Source organism: Heterocephalus glaber, unplaced genomic scaffold, assembly GCF_053883595.1.
Source record: "Heterocephalus glaber isolate CG9 unplaced genomic scaffold, H.glaber_assembly_v1.0 deba00001707, whole genome shotgun sequence".
In the NCBI taxonomy this organism is placed as follows: domain Eukaryota; kingdom Metazoa; phylum Chordata; class Mammalia; order Rodentia; family Bathyergidae; genus Heterocephalus; species Heterocephalus glaber.
This window is the reverse complement of record NW_028258427.1, coordinates 2412229-2429338: the sequence shown is the minus strand read 5'-3', so window position 1 is coordinate 2429338 and position 17110 is coordinate 2412229. Positions and strand designations below refer to the sequence as shown.

At 39.3% G+C, this 17110-nt stretch overlaps 1 protein-coding gene across 1 annotated transcript in view; it reads right to left on the bottom strand.

Moving 5' to 3' along the window:
* Positions 1-17110, bottom strand: part of Shcbp1 (SHC binding and spindle associated 1) — a 67832-nt gene that overhangs the window by 43918 nt on the left and 6804 nt on the right. Inside the window, exon 5 of the mRNA XM_087199349.1 lies at positions 11778-11870. Within this exon, the coding sequence (XP_087055475.1) occupies positions 11778-11870 (93 nt within the window). The remainder of the gene's footprint in view (positions 1-11777; positions 11871-17110) is intronic.

The following is a 17110-nucleotide window of genomic DNA, read 5'->3' as shown; positions in this document are numbered from 1 at the left end:
TTGAGGGACTCCACAAGGCAGCACATACAGCAGTTAATTATGATAGACTTTAAAAAAAAACAACAAAAACACCCAGACAAAGGATAAAAAATCCAGCGGTGGGCCAGGGATTTAGCTCAGTGGTTCCGCCATCTGCCTCACAAGCACAAGGACTGGAGCTCGATCACTGGTACCAAAAAAAAATCCAGCGGCCACCCTCAGTTTTTATATGGCCCTGGATCTAGAGGGCCTAGAAAGTCAACTTATTTTAAAGACACATTTTATTGCTCAATCTGCCCCAGATACTCATAAAAAAATTACAAAAACCGGAGACTGGCCCTCAAACACCCCAAGAGCTAGTAAGTGTGGCTTTCTAAGTTTATGATAACGGAAAGGAACATTCTGGACAGCAATGCATTTCTGAGCTGCAGATACTAGCCTCTGCTGTAAGAAACCCTGCAGAATTGGCTGCCAAGATAACTAATAAAGGATCAAAACTGCCCAACTCAAGGTCTCCCTCCAGGGCCATGCTTCACATGCCACCAGAATAGTCACTGGGCTAGAGACTGCCCAAAGCCCAGGATTCTTTCCAAGCCATGTCCTTCCTGTAGGGGTCCCCACTGGAAGTCAGATTGTCCAGTGCTAGCAGCCGCCCCTTCTGCTTCTGGACCACAACCCCAGGGACCAGCTCCTCCCCAGACCTTCTTGGCCTGGCCACCAAGAACTGACACCACCTGGAAGCCAAGGAGGCCTCCTGGACCATCTCAGATACCAAGCTCCAGGTAACTCTTACAGTGGAGGATAAGTCCATCCCGTTTCTCCTTGACACAGGTGCTATGTACTCTACCATACCTTCCTTCCAAGGACTAACCTTCTTGGCCCCAATTACTATTGTGGGGACTGACTGTAAAGTCTCCAGATCCCTCCAATTTGATGTCAATTAAAATGCCTCCAATTTGATGTCAATTGGGCCAACACCTTTGTCCACACTCATTTTTAGTCATCGTCACCTGTCCCATTCCCCTTTCAGGGCAAGACATCTTAGCTGTCAGCCACTCTGACCCTCCCCAGGACACAGCCAGCACTTATAGCTGCTTTGTTCTTTCCTTCCTTGCCTCTTGACCCCCCCCAAGGCTCCCATCATCTCCCCTCACCTCAGGCCAGACTCTGGGACACTTTCACCCCATTCCTGGCCTCGTCCCAACAGCAACTTACCACTCCTCTCAAGCCAAATCACCCTGACTTTCCGTGCCCAACAACAATATCCCATCCCTGACCTGGCTTTAAAGGCCTTACAACCTATCATCTCTTGCCTATTGCAGCATGGTCTTTAATTCCTGTCAATTCACCTTATATCACTCCCATTCTCCCAGTACAGAAGGCAAATGGATCTTATAAGCTGGCACAAGATCTCCACACTATTAATCAGATTGTCCTCCCCATACACCCTATGGTGCCAAACCCTACACACTTCTGTCCCCTATTCCTCTATCCATCGCTCATTACTCTATCTTAGAACTAAAAGATGCTTTTTTTCACTATTCCCTTATGCTCCTCCTCACAACCTCTCTTTGCCTTCACCTGGACAGACCCTGACACCCATCAGTCCCAACAGATGACCTGGACTGTCATGCCTCAAGGCTTCCAAGATAGCCCTCACTACTTTAGTCAGGTCCTTGCACATGATTTACTCTTCTTTCATCCTTCCTCCTCTCATCTCATACAGTATGCAGATGTCCTCCTTCTCTGCAGCCCCTCCTACAAGTTGTCCTATAAAGACACTTTATTATTTTTTAATAAATTTTATTATATTTTATCCCATTCCCCCTCAAGTCCCCTTCCCTCTCTATGTATAAAAGCTTTGTTTCCATTTTTTCCCTTCTATTTTCACTTTTTTTCTTGTCCCCTTCCTTCCTTTCTCCCAACACCTTCTTATTATTACAACATCTAGACTCCAAAGGATATCATGTCTTCCCCTCTAAGGCCCCAATCTCTTCCCCATCTGTCACCTATCTGGGCATCATTCTCCATAAACATATCCAAGCCCTACCTCCAGATCATGTCCACTTAATTCCTAGATTCCAGTTCCTACCAACAAACAACTTTTCTCCTTTCTTGGCATACTAGGGTATTTCCACCTCTGGGTCCCCAACCTTGGTCTCCTCACAAAACACCTCTACAAGGGCTGCGGACTTAGCTCTGTGGTGCCACCACCTGCCTTGCAAGTGCAAGGTCCCAAGTTCGATCCCTGGCACCAAAAAAAAATATCCGCCTCTACAAACTAATAAAGGGAGACTCTGCTGAGGCCTTAGATTACAATACTTTTCCTCACTCATCCTTTCAGACCTGAAAAGCTCTAAAAACAGTCCCACTAATTTAGCCCTCCCAGACCTCACCTACCCTTCAGCCTTTTTACAATAGAGTACAGGGGATATGCAGTGGGGGTTCTAACACAAGGTCCCAGCCCATGACTGATCACATTTCTGTCCAACCAGCTTGACCCCACTGTAACAAGCTGGCCACTATGCCTAGAGGTGGCTTACACTGTAGCTCTGTTACTCTTAGAAACATTCAAAATCACTAGACATGCCTGACTCACCCTTTGCTCTTCCCACAACTTTCAGGGACTTGGGTATTCATCTAAGCTCTTACACTTTCTCTCCACCCCTCATCTTATTCAATTCTACGCGCTTTTCTTGGAGACTCCCATGGTTACAATCACCCTGGGCCTGAAATTTAATCCAGCCACTCACTTTATCAACCCATCAGCCCTTTCTAAAGTCTAAACTACATGACTGCATGTCTCTGTTACACCTAGCAATCTCTTCTTTTCCTCACATTTCCACCTTTCCTCTTCTCAACCCACACCTGATTTATCGACAGGAGTTCATACCACTTCTCACAGTGGGTTCTAATAGACACCAAAAGATTTTTTCCACAAGGGGTAAACAGGACAACAGGTGCCAGTCAAACCCACCAAGGACCCTTCCAACCCCTGACAGGTGCTGCCTTGGCAGGCACCCTGGGCACCTGAGAAAGAGAAAACCAAAGAGTCACACACCTCTTTAAGGTCCACAACCAACTCTACTTGCCTAGCCAAGGTGTCTTTCCTTTGTGGGATTTCCACCTACCTATGCTTCCCCACTAAATGGACCAGCACCTCCACAATGACATACCTTAGCCTAAACAGACAATGCCCTGAAACCAGAGCCTGCCTGTCACCATTAGAGCCCAGGTCCGACAACACAGAGCCATATACTAATACCCCGGCTTGTTGGTTTTGGCATCATCGCTGCTACAGGGACCAGCATAGCAGGATTATCTACCTTGATGACCTACAATCACTCCCTCTCTAAAGATCTTTCAGACAGCCACAAAGAAATAGCTAATTCCATTCTTACTTTACAGAACTAGATAGACTCCCTGGCAGCAGTGACTCTACAGAATCGTCAAGGCTTAGATCTCCTAACAGCCAAGAAGGACAGGTTATCCATCTTCAAAGAAGAGCTGTTACTATTCCAATTAATCAGGCATAGTATAAGATGCAGCTAAGAGACTAAAAGAAAAGGCCTCAGAAATCAGACAGTGCCTATCTGATTCTTGGACTAATATTTGGGGCTGGGACACATGGCTTTTTCCATTAAATGGACCTCTTGTCTGTATCATTCTCCTCCTTCTCTTTGGGTCATGCCTCCTCAGACTTCTCTCACAATTCTTACAGGACTGCACCTAGGTGACCACCAATAAACAGATGCTGGCCCTGGCCACTCCTCAATATATTCCCATTCACCAAGATCTTTCTCCCATTCAGGCTGCTCATGCCAACCATTTGTCATGCACTAAGTAGCCATGAGAAACATCACCCCCTTTCCTGCCCTTCCCTCTGTATAACAACAAAAAGATGGGAATGTCATGCCTGGCCTGAAAGAAACCTTCACAACTACAACAAGCTACTCTCAGTAAACAGAACAAATGGCCATAAAGAAAATTTAGGACTGAGTGTACAATCTCCTCAGTGCAGAAGAGCCCAGTTTGTATACACACCTGCACTGACCATCCTTGGACCCTTAATCATAAACATTCCACTCTAGATCACAGTCCTCCTTTTAAAAACCTATAAAAATCTAATTTCCCTCCGAGCTAGCTGCTGAAATCATCCCTGATTTCAGTCTGCTCACACCCAGACAGGAATAAAGCCTTTTTGCTCATAAAGCCTGTGTCCAAGTGAACTCTCATGTGCCATTTGTAACATATACCTTCTCAAATATGGAAACAGATCAAAAAGTATTTTAAAGGGCCGAGGATTTAGCTCAGTGGTTTCACCACCTGCTCCGCAAACGCAAAGACTCGAATTCAATCCCCGATACCAAAAAGAAAAAAACAAAAAGGAGGTGAAAAAGTATTTTAAAGTACAATAAAATAATTTATGGATGTAGAATCAAGCTAATAAAATGAGAATAGAAAAAAGATAACAAATTTTAAAATAAAGAATATTACAGTCATACACAAAATTTTTAATAATTGCTTTATTTTTCAGCTATAAGTATACCAATGCCAGGTACAGTGGCACATGTCTATAATCCCAGCAGAGGCTAGGCTAGGTAAGTTAGCAAAGCCAAAAGGGCTGGGCTCAATATAGAAGCAGCTAGGGATTTAGCTCAGTGGCACCATACTTGCCTGGCAGTGCAAGATCCTGAGTTCAATCCCAGGTACCAAAAAATTTTTTAAAAGTTGAAGCCAGGGATTTAGCTCAGTGGCACCATGCCTGCCTCGCAAGTGCAAGATCCTGAGTTCAATCCCCAGTACTGGGGGGAGAAAAAAGAAAGAGAGAAGTGGGCATGGCAGGGGGAATGAATTTGCAGACTATTGGGTGACACTTGAAAAGTGTGGATTTTGTCTACTTTGGTTAATCCACACTTTTTTTTAAAAAATCAGAAATAAAAAATCATAAAAATGAAAAACAAATAAAAGGGGATCAAAAATAGACATTAAAAAATAAATAAAGCCATTCTGGAAATCCATTTTGCAAATAAGAACTTAGGAAGCAAACCTATTAAACTGTGGAGAAACTAAGAAACTAAGTTTCTTAGCTTTTTTTTTTTTTAACTAAGGATTGAACCTAGGGCATTCACACAATACATCCCTAGCCCTATTTTGAAAGTGTCTGGCTAAGTTGCCCAGTAGAGGCCCAAACTTGCAATCCTCCTGCCTCAGCCTTCCAGAGTGCTGGGATTACAGGTGTGCACCATCATATTCAGCTTTTTAGCATTTCTAGTACCCATGCTAATCAACTTATTTTTTTCTCATTATATGGATACTTCATAGTCTGGAGGCAATGAACCAACATCTGTCTCAGACCCCTAAGTGTTGAAATAGTGTGCTTTGAATTACAAAGGAAAAAAAATTACCACACAGTGTAAAATCAAGTCACTATTGTTTGATTGTTTTTAAATCTTGCCTGTTGGTAGTCCTATTCCTATCTTAGCCCAGGGAACTTTTTAGATGTGTCTACATTAGATAACATTTCAATTTCTCCATCAAGTATCATAGTTTCTTCCCTATAACCAAAAACAATTCCTCTCTTATGCTTTTTCATCTGCCAGCACTATACAAGGTATGTATGTAAATCACGTCTTACTAGCACACACAAGGCTATCAGAATATAATTTTTCTTCAAGACAAGACTGAATTTTCCAGATACACATGATATTCACATTTCACTTCAATCAAAACCAATTGTTTAAGACCATGCACCATCAAACCTAGAAAATATTCAGGCTTACTGAAATTTACACTATAAGAAAATAGGATAGGCACAATGGAAAAAATTATAAAGGCTAAATAGAACTCACAGTCAGTTTATAATTGAAATCAGACATACATAATTTTAAACCAGGTAGAAACATTAACCAAACTCCCACATAATTTTTATTTACTATTTTATTTTATTACTATTTAAACCAAGAAAAACTAAATGAAATTGGGTTCTACAGAATGTGAAGGCTGACTGCCTTATAATCATACCATCTTTCACATAGCGAAAAAATTACCTTCTACAATTCTTTTTTTGGAGTCTAATTTCTAATTATATTCTTACTGCAGCTCTGCCTATTACTATACATAAATATAAGAAAAAAATGGGAAGCTCAGCTGCTCCCAGCACCCGGAAGGAAGCTCCCCCACTGCCATCCCAGGCTCCTAGGGCCAAGAAGGTGAGCCGGTCCCAGCACCCGGAAGGAAGCTCCCTACCTCCATTCCAGGCTCCTAGGGCAGTGAAGCTCAGCCGGTCCCACCACCTGGAAGGAAGCTCCCCCGCTGCCATCCCAGGCTCCTAGGGCCAAGAAGGTGAGCGGGTCCCAGCACCCGGAAGGAAGCTCCCCGCCTCCATCCCAGGCTCCTAGGGCCAAGATGGTAAGCTGGTCCCACCACCCGGAAGGAAGCTCCCCCCGCTGCCATCCCAAGCTCCTAGGGCAGAGAAGGTGAGCCGCGTGGGTGCCAGAAGCACCCCCCACCATGGAAATGAGAAGACACATAAACAAGCCTCAAAAACAGACTTCTGGATCACCTATAGCAAACCCAAAGGGAAATGAGATGGAACACTCTGATACTCAACCACCTGGACTCTCTGAACTGGCAACAAAAGAGGATCTGGGAAAAATGAAATCAGAAATAATTACTCAGATAACAGCAAAGATTTTGCTCATGGTGCAAGACATGATTAATAAATCTAGAGAGGACACAGATAAAAAAAATAGAGGATCTGAGGAACATGATGGAATCCCAACATAGGAAACAAATGGAATCCATAAAACAGATACAGATTTCTAAGAGATTAAAAACTCCATCGAAAGTCTGCACAGCAGAATGAACCAATGTGAGGATAGAATTTCACATATAGAAGATAAGATTGCAATTAGTGAGGAGAAAAAGAAAAATTGCTTTAAAATTGTAAGGGAACATGAGAAATCAATCCAGCAGCTGCTAGACGATGAAAAGAAGAGTAACATAAGACTGACTGACTGGAGTCAACGAAGAAAGAGGAGAGAGTGCAGTTGACATAAAAAAACTCTTCACAGAAGTGATGGCAGAAAACTTCCCAAGGAGGGGAAAAGAACTTGGAATACAGATAAGTGAGGCATATAGGACTCCAGATAACCTTAATCAAAAAAAATCTACACATAGGCATATAATAGTTAGGATTCCAGAAATCCAACAGAAGAACAAAATTCTACAAGCAGTGAGAGAAAAGAAACAAATCACATACAAAGGAAAGCCCATCAGAATCACAGATTTCTCAATGCAAACCCTTAAGGCAAGAAGAGCTTGGAGTGATGTATTTCAAGCCCTAAAGGAAAACAGCCTCCAACCCAGATTGATGTACCCTGCAAAACTATCTTTCAAAATGGATGGAGAAATAAGATACTCTGATGATAAAGAGCACCTCAGGAACTTCATGAATACCAAACCAGCACTCCAAAAAATTTTAGACAATACCCTAGGAAAAGACAATGAGGATCACAACCCCAGGAAACCCAGCAGAACGAATGCGTTGGGCGTGACAAATTAAACACAAAGGGGGAGAATCCAACAAAAAGAAAAAGTCATGACAAGGCTTTTAAAACTTTTGACTTCATCTCCCTAACGAGTGTATAATTCAATCTTATTATTGTACTGATTAGCATTTTTCTGATTCTAGAGTTGCACACCATTCCTTGTGCTATACTGGCTATTTATCATCTTATGTCCACATTTTCATTGGGTTGTCTATTAATGAGCTCTAAGAATTCTTTATATATTCTGCTCATAGGTTATATGTATTGTAAATATGGTCTGTTTAAGGACTACTTTTCATTTTAATGATGTCATTTAAAGTTCTAAATTTTGATGGAATCTCATTTATCAATTTTTTTCTTTTATACATCATGTTTTTTGTATCCTAGGTAGTTCTTGCCTACCCTGAATTCATAAATATTTTCCCTTATAATTTCTTCTTAAAAGTTTTATACTTTTAGGCTTTCTTATTTAGGTTCACAGATCCCTTCACGTTATTTTCATGTATGGAAAAAAAGGGTTGAGGTTAATTTTTTATATTCAGATACCAGGTGTTCTAGTGCCGTTTGCTGAAGACACTATCTCTTCCTCAGCTCTTGAATCGAGTTTATAGTCTATAAAATGCTAATGTTAAATAATCTTTCAAAACTCAGTGGATCATATATGTGTGGTTCTATTTCTAGATTCTCTGTTTTATTCAAATGATTTATATGTCTTTCCTTACACCAACACTGCCTTGATTACTGTAGCTTTAGAAGTCTTAAAATTGGGTGCTAAACATCTTCCAACACTGTTTTTGTTTTTGTTTTTGGCTTTTCTGGGTCCTTTGTACTCCTACATAACTTTAAAATTTCAATATCCAGTTCTTCATTTATAGCAAGTATACACAGACCTGAATTTTTATATATACCTTGTGTTTTCTAATCCTGCTAAATTCAAGTACAAGTTCTAGGGGATCCTAGAGATTTCTTAGTATTTTCTCTGTAGATGATCATTTCATCTACATATAAAGATTTTGCTTCTGCTGTGCCAATCCTATCCTAGTTATGTCATTTTATTGCCAGACTATTTTGGTTTAGACCTATGTTTCAAAGTCTAATGGACAGATGAAGAGTAGGCATATATGCCCTTGTTCCCCACTTTAGGGAGAAAGCATTGTATCGTCTCCTTTCATAGAAGGAGTTTTTGTTGGAAGTATGGAGTACATGTCTTTGATTGTTGAGAAGGTTCTGTTCTACTTCTAGTCTCCTGATAGCTTTTACCATGAACAGCTGTAGAATTTAGTCCAATACTCTTTCTCCAACTAGTGACAGGATCATATGGCTTTCTCCTTTCTTCTGTTAAAATGATGACTTTTGGGGGTGGATCTTCCAATGCTGAACCAACACTGCCATCCCTATAACAAAACCACTTTCTACATACTGCCAGATCTGACTTCTAAGAGTTTGTTTTGTTAAACAAATTTCTATCTATGTTCACACTTTTTTCTTCTATTATCTTTATCCAGTTTTAGGATTAGCACAATGTTGATTTCCTAAAATGAGGGGAGAAGTGTTCCTTCTTTTTTCTGCTTTAAATGTTTGATATAATTTATCAGTTAAAATGTTTATGAGCCTGCTGTTGTCATATAGGTAGGTTTTCAAGCTAGGCATATACTTTCTTTTTTTTTTCTTTATAGCAGTTTTTGCTTTTTTTTTTTTTTTTATTAATGTTGGGGTTTTTTGTTTTGTTTTTTTTTGAGACACGGTCTCATTACATAGCCCAGGCTGGCCTTGAACTCGTGGCTATCCTCCTGCCTCAGCCTCCCAACTTTAAAGCAGTTTTATTCATAATTCCCAAACTATGGAAGCAACCAAAGTGTCCTTCAGTAGTAAGTGAATATATAAACTGGAACATCCTTACAATGCAATATTATTCAGAACTAAAAATAATTGCTTTATGGAAAGGCAAAGAAACTTTACCAAGTGTGGAGGTGCACACCTGTAACCCCAGCACTCAGGAGGCAGAGGTTGAAGGATCAAAAGTTCAAGGCTACTCTGGACTCAGTCTTAACAAAAACAAAATCTTAAATGAATATTGTTGGGTAAAAGCTGTTGAAAAGCCCCATGTTGTATGATTCTAATATTTGGCATCATCAAAAAACAAAGCCATGGAGATGGTAAGAGCTATGCGTCCCCTATTCTTCCCAGTGAATGAGGGGAGTAGACAAAGCATCAGGGAGTTTTAGGGCAATGAAACTCTCCTGTATGATACTATGTTGGGTGCACGTCGTCAAACATTTGTCAAAATCCACAGAATGGCTGGGCTTGTGGTGATCGCCTGTAATCCTAGCTACTTGGGAGGCTGCAGCAAGAGGATCACAGGTTCAAAGGCAGTCTAGTCTTAGCTACTCAATGAGATGCTGTCTCAAAAAATAATAATTTAAAAAGGGCCTACACACGCAGTAGGGTGGCCCTGGGCTTAGTCCCTCATACTGTAAACAACACACTAAGAATGAAACCTGATGTGAACCACACGCTTTTCTGCTCAACTTTTCCGTACATCTACACTGCTTTAAAATCTACTAATTACAGTGATGTTGAACATTTTTTCATATATTTATTTGCTGTTTTTACTTCTTTGTCTGAGAAATGTCTGTTCATTTCGGATGGCCATTTTTGAATTGGGTCTTTGAATTTGGGGGGGTCTGATTTTTTTCAATTCTTTATATGGAATATACTTTCTTTAATAGGTGTTATTCAAATTTTATATTTCCTCCAGAGTTAGTTTCATTAATTTGTCTTCCAAGGTACTTCTTAGAAGTTGTCAAATTTATTTCAAAAACGATTTTTGTAATATGCTTTCTATATCCTTTTAAATTCTGTAAAATCTGTGGTAATGTCTCCTAGATCTTAATATTGTAATTTAAAAAATGTATAACTGATATTGTGTAACAGGAAGAAAAGGTCTAAAAGAGCAGGGGAATTGGGAGGGGTAGGGGAAGGGAAAAAAGGGAAAGGAAAAAATATGAGAAGAGGAAAAAAATGGAAACAAGGTCTTTGCAAATAGGGAAGGGTGGAGGGGGTGAAGAGAGGGCAAGGGAAGGGGGAAAAAAATAAGAACCAAGAGACTCATGTAATGGTACAAGATCCGAATGATGAATGTAACTGTATTTTATACCTAAAATGTACCAATAAAGTTAATGGGAAAAAAAAGAAAGAAAAAAATGGTCTTGGACCAGGATTTAGCTCAGTGGCACCACACCTGCCTCGAAAGCGCAAGGTCCTAAGTTCAATCCCTGGTATAAAAAATGGTCTTAAAGCACCACTTAGGGGAAAGATAAATGTTACATTTAATAAACTCAGAACAATTATTTGGGTTACATGGTTAATTTTTGTATTTTTGTATGGAAGGGTTTTTTGCTACCAAAATATTATCAATTAGAAAAATATAGTGTTTCAGTATTTTAGAAATTTTTATTCACCAGTATTAACTGTTTTGTCTTTTCATCTATTTGTCAACTAATGCAAGAGCCTGACAAAATATCCTAAGTCTGTTAGTTTTGTCTAATGTGGTTTATATAGAAATTTAGAGTAAGACCATTTATCTTTAAAAATACTCTTCCTAAAAAAAATTAAAACAAAAGAATCTTCTATAATTCAAATAGTTACACCTTTCACTGTTTTTTCAAATGTCTGAATTTTTTTTTTTTTTTTTTGGTACCGGGGATCAAACTCAGGTCCTTGCACTTGCAAGGCAGATGGTGGAACAACTGAGCTAAATCCCCGGCCCTCAAATGTCTGAATTTAACAAAGAGCTTTTATTTTTGGTTTTTGGGGGGTTTTTTAGTACCAAGGATTGTTTAATCCTTGCCAGGCAGACACAGGGCCACTAAGCTACATCCCCAGCCCCTAACAAAGGGCTTTTAGCACTTTGGTTCACCTGAGTTTTATTCAGATTTACAAACAATAAGTTATTACCTGTGATGTTCTTGACCTCTGCTTTTAGTATATGTGCTGCCAAACCAAGCACTCGACCTCTGCTTTAAAACTCAGAACAGATGTCTCTGCCTTTGCATAAGTTTCATTTAATACTTATCAAGGGGTCATACTATTTGTCTATCAGTCTATTTCTGTCTGTAGGTCCCTAGAGTCTGTGTCTATGTGTCTATTGCAGGTGTGTGTGTGTGTGTGTGTGTGTGTGTGTCACAACAATAAAATTAATCCATGGTTAACCACTTTTCCAACTAATGTAGAGGAAATACTTACAATCTCAAACGGGGTTCAACACATCTGACAAAATAATCATACTCATCCTCCTCCTCTTCATCCCAACTCCTCCAAATGAATTGGTAGAAAAACCTGAAAAAGAACATAGCCTCATGTCAGGAATAAGTGGTGCAGCACCTGTAGTCCCAGCTACTGGGGAGGCAGAAGCAGGAGGATCAAACCCAGGAGTTTAAGACCAGCCTGGACAATACAGTAAAAAAGAGAGAGAGGGGTTAATGTCATTCAAATCAATCTCTGACTCAAAATAATGCAGCTTTGGAGAGATCAGAGATAAAGAATAAATCAAAACAATCCTATCAACCATCCCAAATGCACAACATTCTCTAAGATATGTGAGTGTTGCTTATTTGTTATATCTCACAGTGTTATACAAAATTAAGACCTTCAGATCAGCTAAAGAAGTTTGTCTACAAGAATGGTTTTGTTAATTCTTTTCATCAGAACTATTTATTGACCATTAGTAACCACTGAGCTAAATCCTCACCCCAGGAATTAAACCTTTTTTGGTATAAAAGTTTACTTTAAAGAGACATACTAAACGTTTATGAATGGGGCCAGGGATTTAGCTCAGTGGTTCCGCCTCCTGCCTCGCAAGTGCAAGGACCCGAGTTCGATCCCTGGTACCAAAAAAAAAAAAAGCAAAAGGTTTAATTCCTTAATATTACCAAATATCAATCAGTGTTCAAATTTCCCTAATTGTCACTTCTGCTGTTATTGTTTTACAAGATTTTATCAGGATTCAAACATTCAGCAGATACATTTCTTAAATCTTAAATTCCCACTTTTTTCTTATAATAATTTCCCAGTGAATTTTGTTGATTACAACCCTGTGGGATCACTTAACAATATGCCTTCTGTTTCTTTTAGTAAGCTGATAGTAAGTAATAGTAAGTAATCAGGTAAGTAATAGTAAGTAATCAGTAAGTAATAGTAGGTAATCAGGTCTAGACACCTGATTAGCTTCAGGAAAGATTTTTTTTTTTGGAGGGGGACAAGAATATTTCAGAAAAAAATAAAAAATAAAATAAAATAAAAAGAATATTTCAGAAGAGGTATCTCTGGCAATCTCTTTCTGTGAGGTTAAGATTGAGTGATGGATTCAGGTATTGTCAATCAATTCACCCACTACAAAGTTCCTCAACAGTTTTTATCTAATCCTTACAGCAGCCATTGATGACCACTGTCTAAAATCTTTATTTCATCAGTGGTTATCAAATACTAATATTATTCTATCATTCCTTCTTCATGTACTAACTGAAATACTGCTATAAGGAAAATCCCCCGGTGATTCTAATGTACAACCATGGTTGAGTATAGACAGACATGTAGATAGCTGATATAGATTGAATGTCTCTTTCAAAACTCATGTTGAAATTTAACTACCATTGTAACAGTATTAAGAGCTAGGACTTTTAACAGATGATGTAGTCATTAGGGCTCTCCCATGCTCTTGGACTTCTAAGCCTCCATCCAGTTTGACTCCACCATGAGCCAAACTACTGTTTATAAACAACCCAGTCTCTGGAGTTGTTACTGCAATAGAAAAACAACTAAGACAACATCACAGGATTGATCCCTGGGTAACCTCAACATTCTCGAGTGTGAGCATGAAAGGAAGACCTGCCCCTGATGACTAAGAAAGCAATTCAGTGATACACCATCTGAACAGCAGTGTACTGAAGATGAGAGAAAAGTGTATTAAAAGATGAGAAAGATCAAATGCTTAGGACGCAGCCAGAAGGTCAAGAAAGAGGGCCAAGGATTTAGCTCAGTGGTTTCGCCGCCTACTGGGCAAGTGCAAGGACCCGAGTTCGATCCCTGGTACCAAAAAAAAAAAAAAAGAAGGTCAAGAAAGATCAGAGAAGTGTCAATTGGATTTGAGAACATGAAAGTCTTTAGTGAGCATAAGAACAATTTTAGTGAAGTACGAGTAGAAGGGTTACTGGAATGATTATGACTATTCAGTGTTACCTCGGCTCATGGCCACTTTTGTTTGCAAACAATTTGGTTTGCAAACAGACGTGTTTGGCAAAATTTTGTTTTTGTTTCCAAACTCTGCATAACGTGACAAACACAACCACAACCATCTTCCCCACACAAACACACACGTTGCAATCTTTTCCAAAATTGTAGAACAAATTAAGTTCGTGAACCAAGGTACCACTGTATTTAACTCTTTCAAGTTCTACTATGAAAAGCAAGCAGCACTGAAAATGAAGCCATCTCAATTCTTATTTATTTATATTTTTTTTGTATCAGGGATTGAACTTGGGTCCTTGCGCTTGCAGGACAGGCGGGAGAACCACTGAGCTAAATCCCCTCAATTCTTATTTATTAGACAATCAGCCTCCTCACTCTCTGGAGTGTATTTTAAAAAAAAACAAACTAAAACTGCGTACGTCCCTACTCATTTAAAAAAATCTTTCTGAATAACACTGAGATTCCACCTCACCGCACAAAGCATGGCTATCAAGAAACCAACCAATAACAAATGCTGGCGGGGGTGTGGAGAGAAAGGACCACTTCTCCATTGTTGGTGGGAACGTAGATTGGTGCAACCACTGTGGAAATCAGTATGGAGATACCTCAAAGAACTAGGACTACAGGTCCCATTTGACCCAGCTATTCCCCTACAGGGAATCGACCCCAAAGAATTAAAAGAATCACACCACAGCGATTTATGTGCATCTATGTTTATAGCGGCACAGTTTGTAATAGCTAAAGCTTGGAAATAGCCCAAGTACCCATCAACTGGAAACTGGATAAAGAAGATGTGGGTTTTTTATAAAATGAAGTATTACTCAGCCATAAAGAATGAGAAACTAAAGACATTTATAGCTAAATGGATGCATATTGAGGCCATACTCTTAAATGCAATAAATAGGACACACGTGTAATCGCTTCTCGGCCTTTTGGCTAAGATCAAGTGTAGGACACACATGTAAATACAGAATAGTTTCTCTAGTGTGAGAAATTGAAAGTGTAAATAAGGATGAAAATGATTAAAAAGAATAATTGATAATTTGAAATAAGAAAAGGTCCAACGGTTTGGGGATGGTGGGAGGGGAAGGGGAAAGGGAAGAAGGGAAAGGAAAAATTATGAGAAAAAAAAATGGAATCAAACTCTGTGTAAATGGGGAAGGGTGGTGGGGGTAAAGGGCGCACAGGTAATGGGAGAAAAAATAAGAACTAAGATACATCATGTTCTGGTACAAACACCCAATGATAAATGTAAATGTATTTTATACCTAAAATGTACCTATATATATATATATAAATAAATAAATAAAAATACAAAATAAAAAAATCTTTCTGGCTCCCTGTTGCCTTCGGAATGAAGTTCAGAGTTTGGTGATAATACATGGATTAATATTCTGGCTCTAAAGCACCTCTCCTGTCTCAGAGCCCTTGCAATGTAAACTCCCAATTTCTCAGGCTCTTTCGAATGTCCATGTAACATGCTGGTCAGACCTTTCCACCTCTTCACCTGGTAAGGTTATATTTACACTGTATAACTCAGGCTAAACATCATCCTCATCAGTATGGTACCAAGTATTTATATATCATTCACATCTCCATTTCATCTGGTTTTAAACCAGAAACCTAGAAGCTAGCCGTGACTTCTACAGTCATATCTCCTCATCCCCCCATCTACTTACTCAACCACCAAATCCCAGCCACTCTTCTTTTCCATAAAACTTTCATCTATACTCTCTATATCCCCACTCCAGTGTCCCCCCCCTCCCTCCCTCCTCTCCCTCCCTCCAACAGGTCTCCATATTCCATCTCTTTCCATTTATTTTCCAAACAGAAGCCAGAATGAACCTTTTAAAACACAAAGCTGATCATATTCTTCCAAGGGGTGAAGAAAACACCTTTCAATGGCTTCCCACTGTTCTTAAAGACAAAAATGATTATTTAGCTGATAAAGCCCTGCCAACTTCTTCATTATGGTTCTCTGGGTCTCTGTTAATACTGTTTTTTCTGGCCATACTAGCCTTTCAGCTCCTGAAACTCACTGAGTTCCTACACCTGTTCCCTGCAGCTGCACCCCCTTCACTTCATTAACACTTCACACCCAAATTCAAATGTTGTTTCTTCAGGAAATAACCACTGACCAGCAAGCTGACCCAGTATTAAGATACTCTGATTCTTGGGCCAGGGATTGAGCTCATTGGTTCCACTACCTGCCTCACAAGTGCAAGGTCCTGAGTTCAATCCCTGGTACCAAAAAGAAAGATACTCTGATTCTTCATAGCACTTGTGGGCATTCCCAGTCATGTGTATGGTTCCAATTTTAGTATATGTGCTGCCGAAGCAAGCACTCCAGTCATGTGTTTGTACGTCATTGAGTGATGATATCATCATGGATCACCACCCGCCTTTGACTGCTCCCTGATGAAGGTGATTATGCCTGTTTTATGCACCAGTCAAACTGAGGATCTGGCACTCAAATATTTACTGAATAAACAAATGAAAACCTTCATAATTTGACCTTCTCTGGGCACTGAGCAAAATCTAAGCCTTCAAAGGAAGAGTAAATTTGGCCAGCTTCTCTGCAAATAACTTTACCAATTCCAAGTACTCTTCTACCAACTTCTAAAACCATAGAGAGTAGCTCCCTGATTCCTAATCTTATAACCCCATGAGTTATCCCTTTACTTCAAATATTTCAATTGATACACTTTTTTTTTAATGAGAAAAACATAAGTTATTTTGGTTCTAAATATAAGCCAGTTCTTTAGATATATATTGCTTGGCCTACTACTGAACATCTAGGGTTAAATATTCTTCCATACAATTAGAAATTTGCCATATGTGGAAAAGCAGAGCCTAAGGCATTCTGTTTCTTTGTATTCAAATTAAGCTCAGCAAAATTAGGTTAATTCACTAATGGTACAAAAACTGGACAGTATTTTTTAAAATATTAACACCAATCAACTTTATTAACATGATCGTTACATTTTCTAATCTTTTAGTTCCTAGAGGAATATATACCAATTTCTTAAATTAGTTAAAAGTAAACTTTCTTTAATAAATATATACCCCTAAGACCCAAAAAAGACCAAAAATTGGGCCGGGGATTTAGCTCAGTGGTTCTGCCGCCTGCCTCATAAGCACAAGGTCCTGAGTTCAATTCCTGGTTCCAAAAACAAAAACAAAAGACCAAAAATTGTCGGATAAAAGATTTATCCAAAATATTTTTAAAAGCTTTCCTATTAATCCAGGTATTATGGACTTCCCCTCTCATTTAAAGGACAAGGGGTACACTTGTGCAAGTGAAAATAAACTATGCCAAAAAGGACACATGA